Source organism: Rhipicephalus microplus, chromosome 5, assembly GCF_043290135.1.
Source record: "Rhipicephalus microplus isolate Deutch F79 chromosome 5, USDA_Rmic, whole genome shotgun sequence".
Taxonomy (NCBI): Eukaryota; Metazoa; Arthropoda; class Arachnida; order Ixodida; family Ixodidae; genus Rhipicephalus; species Rhipicephalus microplus.
The window spans coordinates 123,776,148-123,795,653 of record NC_134704.1 but is presented as its reverse complement, the minus strand read 5'-3'; the positions used below and the strand labels follow the sequence as shown (position 1 = coordinate 123,795,653).

At 44.5% G+C, this 19,506-nt stretch overlaps 1 protein-coding gene across 1 annotated transcript in view; it reads left to right on the top strand.

Annotated features, from left to right (window-relative positions):
- The window catches only part of LOC142817563 (uncharacterized), an 80,585-nt gene that overhangs the window by 39,587 nt on the left and 21,492 nt on the right, over positions 1-19,506 (top strand). Inside the window, exons 9-11 of the mRNA XM_075894605.1 lie at positions 2,760-2,804; positions 14,121-14,243; positions 16,508-16,546. Coding sequence (XP_075750720.1) covers positions 2,760-2,804; positions 14,121-14,243; positions 16,508-16,546 — 207 coding nt within the window. The remainder of the gene's footprint in view (positions 1-2,759; positions 2,805-14,120; positions 14,244-16,507; positions 16,547-19,506) is intronic.

The window sequence follows — 19,506 nt, the reverse complement described above, 5'->3', positions numbered from 1 at the left end:
TCGCACACCGCACTGTCAGTCATTCCGATTAACGTGGCATAAGCTTTCGTGAAAGCAACTCCCAGCCAAAGGCGATAGATAAGTGAAGCTTCACGCCGATGTAGGCCGGATGGAGGCCGGAGTTGTAGTGAAGGGTCAAGCTCGTGCAGTCTTGTACGTCGTATGCTTGGTGTGTTCCACTCAGCCAGTGTGAGACTGCGGGCCAGTTGACGAATCTGCCTCGCCGCGTCCACTCTTGAAAGCGGGATTGGAACGGTTTGCTTCTTCATGTGGCGTGCAAGCACCACGATTTGCAGAATCATTCCCGCCTATACCACAATGGTCAGGTAACCACTGAAAGACGATGTCGTGGCCTTGTTGTATTAAAAGGTGGTGAAGTTTCATGGTTTGGTAGGTTCAGAGTACCAGGTACTCTACTATGGGAGAGCTGAAAGCCATTCCGTGGACCTCACACACGTCCTACTGAATCCCTGAGTAAGTCAGTGTTTAGAAAAAAAATGTTTAACGAATTCAAATGCTTCATACCCAACTTTGGGAGAGCACAGAGCCGTCCCGCTAAACTCATAGCAAAAAAGCTTCAGAGGATTCAAAGGTGGCTGCATCAACAAAAAGTAAAAAAAGTTATGAACTCGAGAAATTAAACAGTTGTCTCAAAGTGTGGTGGTATCCATTTGTGTACTCTTCAACTTGGAAAGAGATGATTTCTGAGCACATCACCCTATTCGACTGAGTCCACCATGTGATCTTCGCGGAATACCGAGGTATTAACCATCCTTTTCATGTCAGTTCTAGCTACTGACAACATGAGACGCCTTAACCGGCAAGCCGTGTCTGTACAGATAGAGGCACTGGTGTCGAATGAAGTAAAGGAAGTAAGAGTGAATAGCCGCTAAAACATCCTAGTGATTGACGTCAATCATGTGACTACGCTTGACAGATTGCGTGAAGTAACGGAACGTAATGGAATGAAAGTGCACTCTCGTATACCGCTGGGCAAAGAAGTGAGCACTGGGGTGATATATGATGTTGCCGAAGCCATTACCAACTCCCACCTACCAGTCTTGATTAGGCCGGCTTCGGAAGATGGCAAGATTACAAGTGTACGTCATCGGGACATCACGATGCGTAATAATTACATTTAAGGGCGAATCACTTTCATCACACGTAAAAATGGGTTACTTCTGACACGAAGTTCGCCCGTTTATACCAAAGCCACTTCAGTGCTGGAGGTGTATGAAGCTAAGTCACGTAATGGTGTGTGCATGAACTGTACTATCTGTTCCCTATGCACTGGGCACCACAACAAGGACACATGCCAGATCACGACTATAAAGTGCTCAAACTGCAATGAAGTGCTCCTCCGATGAGGCCACATGATGTTTCATCGAAGGACTGTCCTTTTATTTGAAAGGAGCTAACAATACTGAAGAAAAGGGCCCGAGATGACATCTAATACCGAGAAGCAGCTGCATCTATTACGCGACGACGGTCCCGTCGCCGGCGCTGCACCAAAGCCATCAAAACCTCGTCACCTCGCGAAGCACGTTCAAAAGCACTCCCACCTCCCCCACTCTGGCCAAGTGCTGTCGGTTTCAAGAACAAAGGCACCTCTGCGAGCAGTGGAGCTGACGCTTCATCCTTATCCCCCAGTCAGAACGCAGCCGTTTTAATGTAAAATGATGTCCCTACCAGAAATGCAGGTGACGCTTGGCCTGAACTCCCAAAGATACAAGCGCCTGATGAGAGGCACCAGATTTCGACAGGGAAAGACTCTTCATTGGTACCTCATAATTTGACGGACAAAGGACAACTTATCGGCATGGTTAGCGCCCTGGTCAGTGCTATGCGCGTGCTACTAAGAAAGATGCAGACACCGACAGCTCGCAGCGTGTTGCAACTGCTTGACACCATTACTCCAGTTCTCGCAAGCCTTCAGAAGTCTGCTGCTTGAGAACGCAAGCGGCACCATCATGGCTTCACTATCGGCAAGATTTTAGGTGCATGGAACCGCGCATACAAATAAATGCAACGAATGGGCTTAATTGTTTAAGACACGGATGTGACTCACTGTCTGTAGTGTTAAGCATATAACTGCCGTTTTGTCAACGGCATGAGTGACCTTTCGCTCCTCTCTCTCTCTAACTTTTGTTCCCCTTACCCTCTCCCCAGTGCAAGGTAGCCTACTGTGCTCAGCCATGGTTGACCTCCCTGCCTTTCTTTCAACCTTATTCTCTCTCTCTCTCAATTTCTGAAGTCTCTATGATTGCATGCAACAAAAATATCAGACAGAAATAACTTTATACATGATCTTCGGGGCGTCCACAGTTAAAAGAATGGACTACAGACAATGTTCTTTATGCTACAACTAAGGAAAAAAGGGTTTAATTTTACGTCAAGACACCGTCGAATACTCGTGCACGGCTCAACCATTTTCGTTCACTCGTTTTTCGAATATGACTAGACACATGGCACCGCTTCTCTGGGCTTAGGGAAATCAACTCATGCTTATGGCGGCAAGGCATTTTTGGACGCGAGGATATCTAATTGTGTTGAACAGTACACTTTAAAAAAAACGGTAGCCATTTGGTTACCCTGGACCGAGGAAGTCAATGCCTACGTAGAAACCAAGCCTCGTAAGTGCGTTTTTTATGAGCTCAGAGTGAAAGTTATTCCTGTATTAACTGCTAAAAATTATCATTCGTTAAATGGTACTTTCGACGCAAAACAACATTGCCTGTTTCTTTGTTCTCTCCTTCCAGTACCTATCGTGTGCGGAACACGAGGAAGACACTATAGTGGATGGGGTAAGCGATATGTTTTTCTTTTAATATGGTATAGGCTTTCTTGGGATACATCGTTTGGGATACTTCGAAACAAAAATTTTTATTTGTCTGTCTGTCGACTTGTCTGTTTTTCACCTTTAACGGCTTGTCTTCTTACCTTTTAGTTTGTTGCTCTTTAGTTCCAAAATCCAACCATGCACAATCGCAGCGGCCACTAATATTGCTCTGGGTTCTGCGTTCAAACATGTGCATAATATCGACTAAAAATCAAATGCTGCCCATACACGTGGCAGAACACCAACACCTCTATATAATGTGGCGCGTTTCTTTGCACTATAAAAGCGATATATAAGCAATGGTAAGGAACGTAGCGTTTATTACGCTAAGCTGACAATGCAAAGCTTTGCACGAAAAGGCGGGTGTTCTCTGCGTTTTTCTAAGACGATAAGGTGTTGGCACCTACACGCTGTGCGCATCCAGGCAACTATACACAGCGCCTCTAAAATCACATTCATCGACTTTCTCGCACAGAACATCAAATACATGCTTTATTCACCCTCTTCAAAAAGAAGACTATTTTCAATCGATGACATTTGCAGTGAGACATGCAGATACGGGGCCAAGTTTTCATATATGAAATATTTGGCGCAGCTTAGCCTGACTTGTTCTTGCGCCAATAAACCCAATATAACTAGCTACATATTAAATATAGGAATTTAAAACAAAATGTGCGCATTGTTTTCATGGTCAAACAAAACTCGCCGGTATTATACCCGCCGACATATGCGTCTCATTCACTCTCGACTTGAAGCACTAAAAACTTGAGCTGTAAAAACGGCCAAATGAATTTCGCCGGGCGAACTTTAGCTGAGTTAACTTTAGCAGTGCGAGCTTTACCAGTGGGAATGGTCATCTGCACAGCCAATGTTGTTCTCACATTCTAAAATTTTGTCTCAGTTCTCGACAGTTGATGAATGCAACGCATTACCGTGTTCAATATAGGATGTAACACGCCATCTGCGATCAGAGCAACGCTGTCGATGAGCACACGAATAAAAATCCAGTACTCCAACAATACTCGTGCTCTTGGGCTGTCTTGTTGGAGCTATAATACTTTGACCCACAGTTTTGGTAAGTATACAGCGTTCTTCGTCATGGCGCAACACTGCCTTCACTTCGGGCACGTGCTGCGCGGGGAACGGCAAAGCCCTGCCAGCTTTTTAGAGCACAGCCCTACATGGCTGAGGTGTTTGTCGGTTTCTTCGTTCCGGTGCAGACAATCCTAGAGCAGGTGTGCGTCATAGGAATCGGGCAAACACCAGGGTCGCCACTGAATATGAATAAGGAAGCACGCGCGCAGAAAACACGAACGTATGTGCCGAACGCTTTCGGCAAGCCTCACTACTCAATGCGGGAGGTCAGACAAGGCGGCTCATGACAAAGAAGAGGACGACGAAGTGATAGAAGAACGTTCTTTGCTTTCTGTGCTCCTGCAAATTAGGTTTTTCCAGCCGTGAAAAGCTATTTACTGTGTTGAGGACAACATCAGCTGTGACGCCTCACAGCAGAAAGTGGCGTGACGGTACTAAACGCCGACGTTTCACCGTCACCGTGGCGGACGGAACCAGCCAGGATGTGCAATCGTGGCAAGGGCCACCTTTACCACAGCGTGGCTTCGGAACCGACGACCGTGTGAGTCAACCTGGTGCTACCATGGTTTCTTACATCAGGGCACCAACACTCGTTTTGGAGGCGATGAGGAAACCTGAGGACATGTCGAACGAAGGAAGCTCTGCGAAAAAGGTGAGAGTGGAAGAGCATACGGACAACATGCAGGAGGGGACATCGACCAACTCTTTTATTGATGAAGATATTGAATCTGATGAGGAAGCAGATCCTTTCACTTAAGTGACATATAAAAAGAGTAGATTTGAGGGAATTCCTGTAGTGTTCCGACCAATAGATGAAACGAGAACCATCTGAAAAGTAAATCCAAACGTTGTAGCCTCGGAACTTGTTGCACTTGCTAAAGAGAAATTGCGTTCTTTCCGAGTGAACAAAGATGGAAGTTTCTCAGTCACCGTGAGCTCTCTTGCTTTAGCCAAAAGCTTGTTGTCTTGTGCGCAGGTGGCTGGCTTGCTCGTGAAGCCATTCGTTCCGGAGTCTTACATGCGAAAATTAGGCAAAATCAGACTTGTGCCTCTAGAGTACACAGAAGAAAAATTTACAGAATATTTATAACAGGCAGGAGTGATGTCGGCTAGACGCCAGATTCGTTACATACGACAAGAAGGTGGCACTGTAGCATCGCACCCACTGAGAAGTGTGATTTTACAATTCAGATATTACAGACCTCTTCCAGAGAAAGTATTCCTTGGACTTACAAGCCATACAGTTGAGGAATATCTGGGCCCAGCAAGACGCTGGTATAATTGTCAGAGGTTCGGACATTTGGCAAAAGATTGCCGAGGAACAAGGCGCTGCAAAATATGCGCTGAAGACCACCATCACAAGGGCTGCAAATCGATAACACAACCTAACTGTGCCAATTGCAAGGAGCCCCACGCTGCGTCGTTCTCTGGATGCCCGCAGAACAAGGCGGCTTCTCTTCCATATCAACATAACATCATCTACGGTCGCACGCAACAGCATGACGCGCCTGAGCCCAACATGAACACCATGAACCTAGCACGGCCTCCTCGACCGCAAGCACCTAAACGCCAGGACCATGTAATGACGTACGCGCAAGCTGCAAGAGGACAATGAAAGCCTGAGAAAAGTGCGGGGACATCAACAAGCCAGCAGCAAGCTCGACAAGAGTCTCAGGAGGGACTTCAAGAGAAAAGTAACCACGTGGTTAACATACGAAAAAGCACTAGCACATCGCATCCAGTAAGTGTAACGCAACCAGAAAACTCCTCTGTGTCGATAGCTCATATTGTCATACCAATTTTATTCTCGGCTTTAAAAGCCATACTAGCCGCGATCCCACAGGCTAACAACCTTCCTGAGGTCAAAGCCATCTTGTCGATGGAACAGGCAGTGTTACAATTAGCCACAACAGTCACTGCGCAGGCAAAACATGAATAATTGTTATCAAAATGTCGTGATCTTCCAATGGAATGCGAATAGTATTCGCCCTAAGTGTGCAGACTTCCGAAAATTTGTGGCTCAGAGCTCCTTTCTAGTGTTATGTATTACAGAGGCCGGGGTAAACATCACTTTTCGGTTATCGAACTACGTTGTGTATATGTCCTCTAGATCTACAGGACCAACCAGAGCGATGATGTATGTGAGAAAAGATCTGCCATCAGTACAGTTTAATGCTACATCACCGGATTAACCAGAATATGTTGCATGTGAGGTTAGATTTGGTCGAGTAAATATAACAGTAGTCAGTGTTTATCTCCAGCCTTCCACAAATATCTCGCTTTCTGCATTGACAGCACTTTTGCGGACGTACACGAAAGCTGTGATATATTGCGGAGATTTCAATGCTCACAATGTCATGTGGGGAAGTGCGTACTGCGATCGTCGCGGAAAGGACCTACAAAAAGCAAGTCAGGATAGTTGATTATGCTTGTTAAATGACGGTTCAGGGACGTTCCTACAAGGTTTCAATTACTAGAGTTGCCTAGACCTCACGCTCTGCTCACATGATATTGCATCTGGGGCGTCATGGCAAACAGACATTGAAACAAGGGGTAGTGATCATTTACCTATCCTAATACAGCATCCAAAACTACGCTTTACTAAATATAGGCCCTCAGCAAAGATAACTAACTGGTAAGCATTTCGTTATCACATATCACATTAAGCTGATACTGTTACTGACACTGACAGCTTAGTCTCACTCATAGAAAAAAAATTAAATCAGTGTTCCAAGTTCGTTAAAATTCCTGAAGGCTACGTTGGAGTAAACGCTGAATACGAAAGATTTAGGGCCATTCGCCGCAGAGCTGAAAGAAAATACAGACGCATGGGTCTACTTGAAGATTACCGCGACTGTCATAGAACGCATGACCGCATGAGACGACAACTGGATAGACTAGGCAAAAAGCGCTGGCGGGATTTCCGCACTTCGCTAACGCCATTTACACCCGAGTCAAAATTATGGAATGTTCTACGCTCTTCAAGTGGGACAGTAACACATCAACAACCATTTAGAGCCTTACCTTTAGTGAAGAATGTACCGAAAACAACCGTTGCGGACGAATTTTGTCAGCATATTACACGACCTAGTGCAGCCGGGCACACGCCTGAATACATTAAGTCTGTAGGGGATATTAAAGAATTGATTACTTTTTCTCTCAATACACATCATGATGACTTAGATCATCCATTTTCACTGCAAGAATTAAATAATGCTCTTGCAGTATGCCTACAGAGGACAGCCGCTGGTCCTGATAGGATAACATATGCAGCATTAAAAAACCTGGGTTCTGTGGCCACATATACTTTTTTGAAGATATTTAATAATGCATCGACCACAGAGAACCTTCCACCCTGCTGGAAAGTTGCGAGAGTGGTCCCAATTCTTAAACCCGGAAAAACGTCTTTATCCATAGATTCTTTCTGCCCTGTAAGCCTGACTAGCTGTCTTTGTAAACTCATGGAAAAGATGATAGACGCTAGACTTCAGTGCTGGGTGGAATGTACGAACGTGCTTCCAAAAAATGTGGCAGGTTTTCGTAAACGCCGCTGCACCATGGATGCCGTTCTAGACATTGTAACTTATGTAGATCATGAAAAGAGCGGTGGAAGAATCGCCGTTGCAGTATTTTTAGATATAAAGCGAGCAGTTGACACAATCAGCCACGCTCATGTACTACACGGTTTAATTCAGTTGGGAATAGTAGACAGGACACTAAGATGGATTGCAGAATTTCTAAGAAACAGGAAAATCTTCATTGACACGACTTACGGTAAAAGTAAAGAGCATGAAGTTAGTCAAGGAGTCCCACAGGGTAGCGTACTAAGCCCATTTTTATTTAATTGCTTTATGGCTGAAATATCCCATATCTTACCTACTAGTTTGAAATACTCCATATATGCAGACGATCTGTGCATTTGGGCATCAGACACGAGCATTCAAGCAGTTCAGCAAAAGCTTCAGGATGGGCTGACAATAATCAATGGCTTTTTTAAGAGCAGAGGCATGATTCTTTCCCTTGAGAAAACATCTGTACTTCCGTTCACAAGGAAATGCCTTAAGAAATTCAAACTTCAGTTAGACTCTCAGCGGTTACAACTTGTGCGGCAGCACAAATTTTTAGGGGTTATTTTAGGCAGACGTCTGTCTTGGGCACTACAGATAAAATCATTAGAGGACAAAGTCAACTCCCTAAACAATATATTACGGCGACTGACCGGAGTGAGATGGGGTAGTTCATGTTCTTCTTCATTGCGTGTACACTCAGCAATATTTCGACAAAAAATGGCTTACTCCGCCCCGGTTTTACATGGGATATCACGTAACTTAGAGGAGAGGATTCAAAGATTGTTGGCCAGAAGCCTTCGTATATGTCTTGGTGTACCGCGAGCGTCTGCCAGTGCTTTAGTAATTGCGGAGTCTCGTCAACCGACTTTCCATGCTATGAAATCTATGGAAACTTGCCAGCATTATCTTCGGTTGGCAACTCAACACGCTAATCATCCCCTATACCGAGCTATTCAGGAGAGATCAGCTGCAAGAATGCATAAAAATATACTAGAATTCAAGAGTTTACTGCCTATGCACGAATACTGGCCCCCATGTGCATCCCACCCACCATGGCGACTCTCTATCCCAGATATTACAACTTCGATTCCGGGAATAAATTGTAAGAATGATCTGCCCATAATCGTAATAAAGCAATTAACTCTAACAAACCTTTAAACGAACTATGAAGACTATATTCACGTGTACACCGACGGATCATGCCTGAATCAAAGCTCTACGTCGGCATTCTTTGTACCTGCATACCAAGCGAGAAAAGCTTTTAAACTCAGCCATTTCACAACATCCACAACGGCAGAACTCTATGCAATACTCTGTGATTTACGCTTCATATGTTTACAACCAGGTCCACTTCGGTGGGTAGTTATCAATGACTCACAGTCCTCATTAGTTTCTTAAGGAATCATCTTGGGAAAGAAAGCTAGTGAGCTCGCATATGAAATACAGAGGACGTACGCTATAGCAAAAGATTCAAACCACACTCTAATGTTCCAGTGGGTGCCAAGCCACTGTGGAATTACAGGAAACGACATATATGATCACATTGCACGTGCAGCACATGAAGAAAATAATATATCACTGCTACCTCTATCGATGAGCGATGCACGTTGTCTTATAAATAAGATGAGCTGTCAACTTTCTAAGGAAACTTGGTTCGAAAATGGTGCGCAAAGCTCTCTGTTGTATAACATTGATTCCGGTATAGAATTGAATATTCCGTTAAAGGTTAGCCGATCGGTAGAAACAGTCATCCATAGGCTTTGACTTGGTACAGCCTACACGAAGGTCTTCCTGTATAGAATGAGGAAAGCTGGCAGTTCTACCTGCTCATGTGGAGAAGCTCAAGAAGACGTGGAGCACATTCTTCTGCATTGTAAAAATCATGACGTACCTCGAAAGAACCTTTTTCAAAAACTCAATTCTTTGGATAAGCGACCTCCATCAATTGCAAAAATCTTGGGTCCATGGTCAAAAGGAAAGCTACAAGCCACTGCAGCACGTGCAGTCGTTCACTTTCTGGAGGAATCGGAAATAGCTCTAAACTACTAAGCAAAAAACAAATGTTAACCGCGATATGTTTCAAAACAGTGTTTTCCTGCTTCACTACGATATTTTTGGGAAAACCTTTCTGAAAACATGTCAGTATTTAAGCGACAAGATCACCTTACACGTTTTATCGAACTTTCACGTTTTTGTGTGAACACCTAAATAGGCGTGATTGCTTGTGTAGATTTCTTTTATTTTTTTTTTTACAAACTCAGTGTGGTGCGGACACAGTTCTACGCAGTGTGGACTCATTTCTGTGTAGTGTGGACACTCAGTGTGAAAAAACGTGAACTCATTGTATAAGTGTTGTGCTATGTACATATGTACAGCCTTGTGTTTGCTACTGAATGTGCGATGTTGACTTTTGTGCGAGAGAAGAGGAGTAGCCGGCGCCACGCATCAGCACCAACCTCTCCTTACATACATTTAATTAAAAAAAAAGGCGGCTCATGTCATGGCAAGAAGGCGCCTGCAACTGAAATGGAAAATTTTGAAGGAGCATTCACTGAATTCACAAGGGTCTTTTAGAAAAAGCATTGCAGATTTGGTTGCTGGTTGTCTAATTGATGGTGGCTCTTAATACTGATTGAGAAGCTTCCACGTCATTTCCGAAACAGCTTCGCTGGTCCCACAAAGAAAAATAGCTGTTAGAATTTTTTTTTCATGAACGCGTAGCTTCGCGATCTTTCAAGTATTCGTTAAGCGAACTTGCGAAGCGCGTATACTAAGGGAAGCCAACGAAGAATGCTGGTGTGCTATTGCGCAGATGGCTACTATAGTGCTAATGTCAGGACAACGCCCTTCGAATGGAGCTACAGGTTTATATATCGCCAATCGTCATTGGCGGCTTTCGAGTTCATTCAACCAGTGCGTGTTCAAACACTTCCCAATAGACTTTCTTCCAGAGAACACACACACTCTCTCTCACACATGCGTGAACGCAAGTACACGCACACATACGGAGACAGACTGACAGACAGACAGAGCCTACACTTTGGTATTTTCAGTATCCTCACTCTCCGTACTTAGTTTTACATCTGCGCCCCCACAAGACCGATTCATCACGCGGTAAAAACTAGAAGAAAGCAATAAAATGCCATGCCGTGGGTCACGTATTCATCAGCTACAACACAGTAATCTCAGTAAGACCGCTTAAGCTGGACCTCTTTTATGCGCCTCTGGGATGCGCTTCTGAGCTCAAAAAATATTCGCGACTTTTCTTCTCTTGAAAACTTTCCAAAACCAACATTTGAAAGCGCAGTTTGCAGCTATTGCTACCTTACTGTCACTATTGACTGGCAATGTGAACAGACATTAAAAATAAAGAAGAAGTCTCCCGCACTAATAGATTAAGCAAGGCTATACATTAGGAGAGTCCGTAGAGTTTCGTATCCAAGTGCCAAGTTAACAGGAATTAGGAGTAATTAGGAGACCACCAGACGCGTAATCCAAAAGTTGTGAGCTTGGTCCCTGCCAGCGGCAAGTTATCATTTCGGCCATTTTTCTTCTTGCCCATTTACATTACAATTACTGCTAACAACACGCCATATGTTTTACTTGGTGGTGTTGTCGGTAAGTTCTCATTAACACTTCCGGGTGATGTGTTTTGGTTTCCTGTGAGGGACGCATGCCCTTTCTTCATCTGTTCCTTTCGTCTTTTCTTGCGTAAAAGGAGGCACGACCATATCTGAATGACAGTGTCACGTTCCATTCTGTTGACTCGACGTGTTGGTATGGCGCCAGCCTGAGCATTGCAGCCTGGTGTAAGCAGCGTGCGGCGCCGTACCGCAAGCGTTGTTTCTTACGAGACACGCCAAAGCGCAGATGCGCCTGTCGGATGTTACCGCCACCAATGTAGGGCGTCAGTTACTGCCCACGTGAGGTGATTGCTTCAAGTCTGCAATGCCCCACGCGGTAATGTTATGTCTAATTAAGCAGAGCTAGCCCTTAAATTTTTACTTCTTTGAGTGATATACCCGTAACTTTCTTGTCACGGCTTGGTGAAGTCATGAGCGTACAAAGGAGCATTCCTAACTATAGCGTGTCCCACCTGATGACGCCAATATTTCCTAACTGTAGCGTATCAACACACTGCAAGCAAAACCGAATTCCCGCAACTTACCCATCACGTTCTCCGTCTGCTGTCGCTTCGGGGGAAACCACATTTTCATCAGCCATAGGTGAGATCAGCATATCTAAGGTCTTACGAAGGTCGAAAAAGTTAATTTGGAAACCTACGAACTCACTTAATAAACTGTATCCATTTCGAGGGTAAATCACAACCTACGACATTCCTAGTTTAGAGCTGAACTTTGAGTACAGTGCGTGTCGTACAGGGAACCTGCAGCAACCATAGCGGCGGCTCACACTGTTGCATCAAGGCCGACACACTGCCATCACACCGTTCCGTACCTGTTTTTGCAGTATTCTATAGATGTGCAGCTACGATGGCATCCTATCACCACCGCCTTTCTTTTTTCGCTGGTCGCTATGGCATGACACAGCACTTTGCCGGCTATCTCACTGTGACTGGCATACAACCAGAGTTGCTGCTTCATCCTAGCGTGTGCACGGAAAATTATTGCTTGGTTTCAGTGCGGAAGAGCACTCGCGTGGAAAGTTCAACTGATGAAGGCCTCTCGACTGTCTCGACGTTCCAATTTCGATCACATAGAGCCAGCAAGCGTAAAGATTGCTGGCCCTATGTGGCCCTATGATTGAACTTCGCTGCCACTGAAAATGGGTGTCGCAGGAAGCCGGGGACGCTGAAGACAAAATTAAATTCTTTTCTTATTACCATTCGGATAACGTCATTGCGCCAGGCGTGCACGCACCATTGGAGAAAGCTGAAAAATATGCGAGTGCTGCGCAGCTTGACTGATCAAAAGTAACGTAGTTTGTCGTCATTGGAAGCAAGACTGGCCATACCTTGCACTTGGCTGAATCGCGGATATAGGTAAAAATAATAAGCTATATATCAGCTTTGTAAGCGTTTAAATTTAAAAAGAAAGTATCAGCAAAAAGCGTTGACAACTTCGTACACATTACCCTGTGTATAGTTTTTTGGTGTGCTCTTTGAATAGCACACGAAGCATTTTAACCGGGCCTGGAATAAAGTCCGCGCAATCAATGGGAGGTAAATAGGCCGCGAGACGATATGCTGACGTTTTACAGCCTCTGCGCAATCAAGATATTCAAGCAAGTGACCACAAAAACGAAACTCCGCATATCGTTAGGCTTTTTATGGTTTCACGTGCGCGTACATCGCTGTCCGCTGGGCGCGCACAAATATAATATCAATGAGTAAAACCATGCCTTGCGCAGCGTAACGCCAACTCTGTTTTTTTTTCTGTTTCGAAAACTGTAATCGGCATTCATCTCTTTCCCCCTGCCTCTGCTTTCATTTCACTGCCGAAAATTTGTCTCTTCGACAATTCTCCAGTGAACTTTCAACTTGTCTTAAACTTTTGCTGCTGGCGAGTGAGTGAGTGTGTGAGTGAGTGAGTGAGTGAGTGAGTGAGTGAGTTATTGTAGTAGTTAGCCCGTTAGGGTTTTGACGTAAGAACAACAGTTGCTATGATGCGCCAGCCAGAAAGTAATCTTGAATAAAAAGTGAACTTGAAGCGACTAAAGGGCCTCACCGCAGTGGTCTAACGACTACGGTACTCGGCTGCAGTCCCTCAGGTCACGGGCTCGAATCCCGGCTGTGGCGGCTGCATTTTAGATGGAAGCGAAAATACTGTCGGCCCGTGTGCTCAGATTTGGGTGCACGTTATGGAACCACAGGTGGTCAAAATTTCCGGAGCCCCCCACTACGGCGTCTCTCATAATCATACTGCAGTTTTGGGACGTTAAACTCCTCATATCAATCAAGTGACTAAAGGTAGAAAATCAATAAGATATAACAGGTGGAGAGCCGTTCTTTACGGCTGCTTTAAAACACTCGTGGTCAAAGGTGTCTCTTTTGAAGCTACGATGCGGAAAGATCACAACACTATAGCCACCACTCTTACAACGCACATCTCCATCTATAACGCATTGGTTCCAGGCATCAATATATCAAACTAACTAAAGCTTTCATCACATGCACGACGCGTCGTATGGTGTCATTCAAGAGCTTGGACTAATTCCGCTACTCTAATTGAAAGCAAGCGCCACAGGCGTCTCATTCTGGACATTGTAGCAGGAATATTATCTAAAAAAAAGAGTAAAATAGTGTTGGAAGACACGTACTTGGCACTGAACTAATAACTAAGGTTTATTGAAAACCAACTGCAATATATAGAAAAGATGTATCTGTGCAGAAAATGACACATCAGTAGAAGTGCGCATACAAGTGATAAAAGCCGTACATCAAACATTATTAACAAACTGCCTCATTAGAGGACCCCAGATATTAATTTCACAGCCGCGAAGCAAAATTGATTGATTTGTGGTGTCTAGCGTCCCAACGCGAAGCGAAATTGAGAGCAAGTTAAGACAAAAGACATCATGCTGTTGTATGCGGCAGGTGTCTCTAATATCGTGTTCGTGCTGCTCATATCGTGTGCGCTTGGGTTCGTGCAATGCAGCCCACGGGTGCCGGCGGGGTCGTGGACGTGTACTGCACCAACAATGGCAAAGCTCCTCGAAAGTGCCCCCAGTGCGCCTCCGAGGTGTACACAACCGTTGACGCAGCTAAGGTGGAGGCCACGGTAAGGAGCGCGAGGTTGCTTGCACAATACCACTTCTCGAATGTACCCGGGAAGGTGACAAGTCGGATGAGAGGGGAAGAGGTCGAGATGGTGTTCAGTATGTGGACATATTTGATTGTATTCCATGTGTGTGTGTACTTCGTAAGCCCCATTTCCACGTGATGAAGATACATTAGGAGGCTTAAAAATGTACGCCTGAGAGATTGCAGTACGCCTTCTGAAACAGCAAAATGCAGGCTCGTTTTCAAGAAGAACGTGATCACCAGAAAGACTGGTATAATCAAGCGGTGTGTTTGATAAAAAGCGAATTCACTTTTCTTCATTTTCTCATGTAAACGCAGGCTGCGGGTTCGAATCCCGGCTGCGGCGGCTGCATTTCCGATGGAGGTGGAAATGCTGTAGACCCGTGTGCTCAGATTTGGGTGCACGCTGAAGAACCCTAGGTGGTCGAAATTTCCAGAGCCCTCCACTTCGGCGTCTCTCATAATCATATGGGGGTTTTTGGGCGTTAAACCCCACATATCAATCAATCAATCAATCAATCAATTTCTCATGAAAATAGTGTTGCCTCTTGGTAGTGCCACAGTGTTTATTTTTTACTTGGGAGACGTGTTGTTTTTTTTGTTTAGGATGAGGAGGAGGAAAGTTTAAGTGGAAGGACAGGGATTTTTTTTTGTTTAGATTTTTCAAACAGCCAAATATGGTGAACGTGTTATGTAAGGTACCTTACATTACGTGTTCGCCATATTGGGCTTGTCTAAATTGTCAGTTTTCAGCTTTATCTTTGGTGTGGTGTTTTTTTTTTCGCATATTATTTGTCTTTCGAACTGCGTGTACTTGGTGTTCTTATGGTGGTATACTATGCCAGAATAATATATGCTCTCTCTGTGCTTATACTTATGTGCGCCACTTTCTGTATACCATCACTGATTGTTTAACTGTAACCGGCTGGGAAGCTCAGTCAAGTTCACAAGAACGCTTCCTTCCCCGTGCCCTCCACTACCTAAAGTAGTAAATAAAATGATTGTTCGAAAAGCAGAAAATGTAGCCCTGACGTACACAAATCGCCCATTTGCTACTCTGCTTGGGGAAGGGGAGTGGAGATGGGAAGAAGGAAAGGAGACATAAAAATTAACATACAGTATCTTACAATAGAATTTAATAAATAACTAAACACTGTAGTGCGTTTTCGGTTTTCTGGGCGGGTACTTGCACTGATAGAGTATCTAGTTGTGTGCCGTCAAGGTGCAACTGAAGTCTGTCGAGCTGACCGATCTATCCATATTTTAAAATAGAAGTTTCATTACACACCTCCATTGCATGAGGCGGAATAGATCGGTATACACTTTGGCCAAGTGGCAAGGCCGTACCGCAACAACTGAAGATCAATCTAAACTGTAGAACATAATTTGTTTGATTGTCGAAGGTATGCCGACGAGCGTGCGTTCAATGTCAAAGAGATCGTTCCGACTAAGTCATTCGAATAAGATCACCCGTGGAAGGTGCGAATGGCTTGTAATTGACTTTATTGCTTTTTTTCTTTGTGCCACACTAATATTTTGTTCCATGAAAGTGCACGACTCTTGCGGTGGTGCAATTGGCAACCGCTCCTCTCACGTATTCTTGATGGAGTTTTTTGTGCTAACAAATAGGACTTGTATGCACGGCGCAACAAGAAATGCCGGTGGAAAGTATACGTTAGAGTGGACGAGGATACGTGTATACCTGTTGAAATATTGGCTTAGGCAGCATAACTTGTTCGGTAATTGCCGATTATTTCAAAAGCTCATAGAAATTGCATTCTGCAAAAGAACAACATGGGCAGGATGGGAAAACAAGTGCCGAATGAGTTAATGTGCGATACTTCCGAGATGAGTTGTAAGAAAAACAAGCAACATAATATTAACTTGGCCGGTACTTTATCAGAACTGTATTAGCACTCGTAATTATAGTCTTTTCTGCAAACTAATGCACCTTTCTCTCAAGCTGAGGGACGTGTCACTAGCGCACTCATGTATACGCTTTGATTCGTTAAAAAGGAGGAAGGAAAAATTTATGTTACCTCATCTCACACACTTTATGTTTGTACCCACGAATTGTATGTTTCAGAAGAAGGCGGAAAACAAACGGGAATGGGGGAGGGGTGAATTCAGCTGAGCCTGAACGGCTCCCTTTCAGTAGATGAGGGGAGCTGAAATACAAGACGGAGGGTAAACTCGTATAATTCTCTCGACGTTTATTTTGTGTTTTTCTTTTATTTTCAGGTAGACGCCTGCTACAGCAAAAAAGAAGCGGCACATCCGGTAAGTGACCTTCTTTATGTTCCACACTTGAATCGCGATAAAGGAAACCGGTGAATGTTTGGGAAGTAAGACTTCGTAACATCACGATCTTGGTTTTATTAGGTTGTGGTACATCACCAGCGCTAATGAAGTCACGCATTCCTGAAGGACTCCAATTTTAGCTGCATTTTACTTTGTGCATTTTTGTTAGAATTCACCTTATAGAAAAATGTTGACCGAATTGCCGAGGGCAACCCAAGTTGCTTGATAATCGGGGAATGAAAACTGCCACTGAAAAGTTTCACGAGTTCCACACGTTGCTCTATCGAATAGCACGTAGCGGACGCTTTCACCGAAAATTAATGCAAAATCAGCTGCTGCAGTCTGTTAATCGTGGCAACGCAAGCATGTGAATTGTCACTTGATTCTCAAAGTCGATGGCGGGATTATAGCGTGGCTGCTTCTGATAAGGCGGGTGGGTTATCTTAAACGTCCCCACTACGGTAATAGACTACTCACTCGCAGGTCGCAGGGTCGAATCCCAGCCGCGGCGACCGCATTTTCGACAGAGGCGAAGATGCTCGAGCCCCGTGCACTTCGATTCAGCTGCGCGCTCAGGTGCCCCAGGTAGTCCACATTTCCGGAGCACTCCCTTACGATGTCTCTAAAAATCATACCGCAGCTTTTAGGCGTTAAACCCCATCAATTATGATAATTATTATTTTTGAAGTGCTTTTCCAAACAGATTATATTAGAAGCGTATGCATACAAATGAGTGTTTTCCCAAGTGAAACGAAAATATCGCGTTGTCGTAATACCACGCAATCGTGTATAAAAAATATATGTCTGCCATGCTAGATCAGTACATACGGTGCTCTGCTGCTGACCCGAAGGTCGTGAGTTCGATTCCGGCCGTGGCGGTCACATTTCGCAGAATAGTAAATGAGAGAGGCTTGCACTCTGTCAAGTCGGCGCACGGTAAAGGACGCAAGTTTTGGGACACAAGACCACAGCTATATTAGTATATGTACAGCAAATATAGTTCATGTGTGGCATCGGTCCTGTGCGTCATTTTTATCGGCATATAACGAGTGTTTAAATGGAGTAAGAAGATTGATCTCGCAGTTCAGTGGCACGCACACCGACATGTGTTGCTGAAAGAAGCTAAATCTGCCCGAAAAACTTGTAGAATTTCGTTTTCAGCCATGCCCTAAGTCCGCTCGATCGGAACTGGGGCGCAATTACGTGCATGTAGATCAAATGAAGATTAGAGAGAGTGATGTGACCCGAAGAGGGCTTAAAGTGACACCCGTGATCCCGCGTGCAAGAACTTTTGCGAGGCTTCTTGCAAAAAGAACACACAAATAATTTACATACATGTTTAGAAACAGTGTGTATTGACTTAAACCACGTATTACTCTACTATGAGATGGCATAGCCGTACCAGTTTCCATCAAACCAATGCATCTGTGTTTAGAAAAAGTGTTTAACGATTTAAAATACTTTGTATTCTATTACGAGACAGTGTTGAGCCGTGTGCGTAAAAAAAAGTTTAACGATTTAGAGTACTTTGTACACTACTACACTACTATAGGAGAGCAGAAAGCCGTCCCTGTTTCGATCAAGAAAAAAGACGAATTCGTGTGCTTAGGAAAAGTGCTTACCGATTACGAGTAGTTTGTAATTGACTGCAGCGAGCACTATATAAAGTTGGCTTGTTTAGAAAAAAGTGTTGAACGATTTAGAGTGCTTCGTACTTAACTAAGGGGGAGTTAGAAGCCGTCCCAGAACTTAGGTGGCCATTCAAAGCACAGTGGATAGCAGGGTTTAACGAAACATTAAAGATAACTTGATTCAATTTAGATTGACAGACTTCACTCTTAGAACTTTCGTTCCATACGTTACACTACAACAAGTTCGTTATTAGCAGAGAAAATCAATGTTAAGTTTAGATTTTTAAATTTCGTGCCGAAATCGCCATACTTGACGTCGAAAATTCAAAACGTATTTTTTTTATTCTCGCGACAATGACTCGAATATGCTTACTGAGACTGTATATACTAGGTATGGCCCACACAGGTGACAATGTATTTCGTTTTTATTAACTGTAACTTATATACGTAGACAACCTGCAGACGCCTTAAAAATATAGGACGTCATCATGTTTGGTGCGGGAATCTCCAGGTGGCGCCTCCGCCAGCGTTTTCCCCTCGTTTTCTCGCTTACCAAGCGTCTTGTCGCAGTCAGAGTGGTGTTTTCGGGGTTGTTAAATCGTAGTTTAGTCACACACCAAAATTAGTTTGATCGATCATGTTTCTTCAAGAAACAAGGCACCAGGACATCACAGCAGCACAGAGTCATGAAGAACACACCAGAAGAAAAGGCCGCGAAGGGCAGCTAGAGCGCTATTTTTATGGCGGTCCAAGCAAGCGCTTCTTGTCAAGCATTTTCAGGGGCGAACCTCCTTATGGTTTAGCGCATTCCCACGTCCCTCCAGCGTAGCCAGCACGGCACGGTACCGACCGACCGACCGACCGACTTTTCGCCCCACTCATCATCATTCACTTCGAGAATATGCTGTAATTTTTTTCAGGTAGTGGTGGTGGTAAACATTTATTAAAAACAGAGAGGTTGCAAGGGAAACCAGCCAATGGTGGGTCAGCTTTCATACAGTACAAGTTGGAGTGCCTATGGGTTCCCATTGGTCGTGGCCACTGTCCTGGCAGCCGGACCATGGCTTTTTGGGCCGTAAGGTCCTGGCAGCCGAGCCGGCCCAACTCCCAGTCGTCTCTGGTTGGATTTGCGTTCGGGGGTGAAGAAGCATTGAGCTGGTACGCCCATACCATGTGGTAGGTGTCAGCCAGCTCCACAGAGTGGCTGTGCTCCAATTCTAAGAGAGCGTCGTAGACAGTCTACACAGACGTCTTAGAACACAGCATCGAACCCAAGTTGTTCGAGAAATAGAACACGTTTGAACGGTT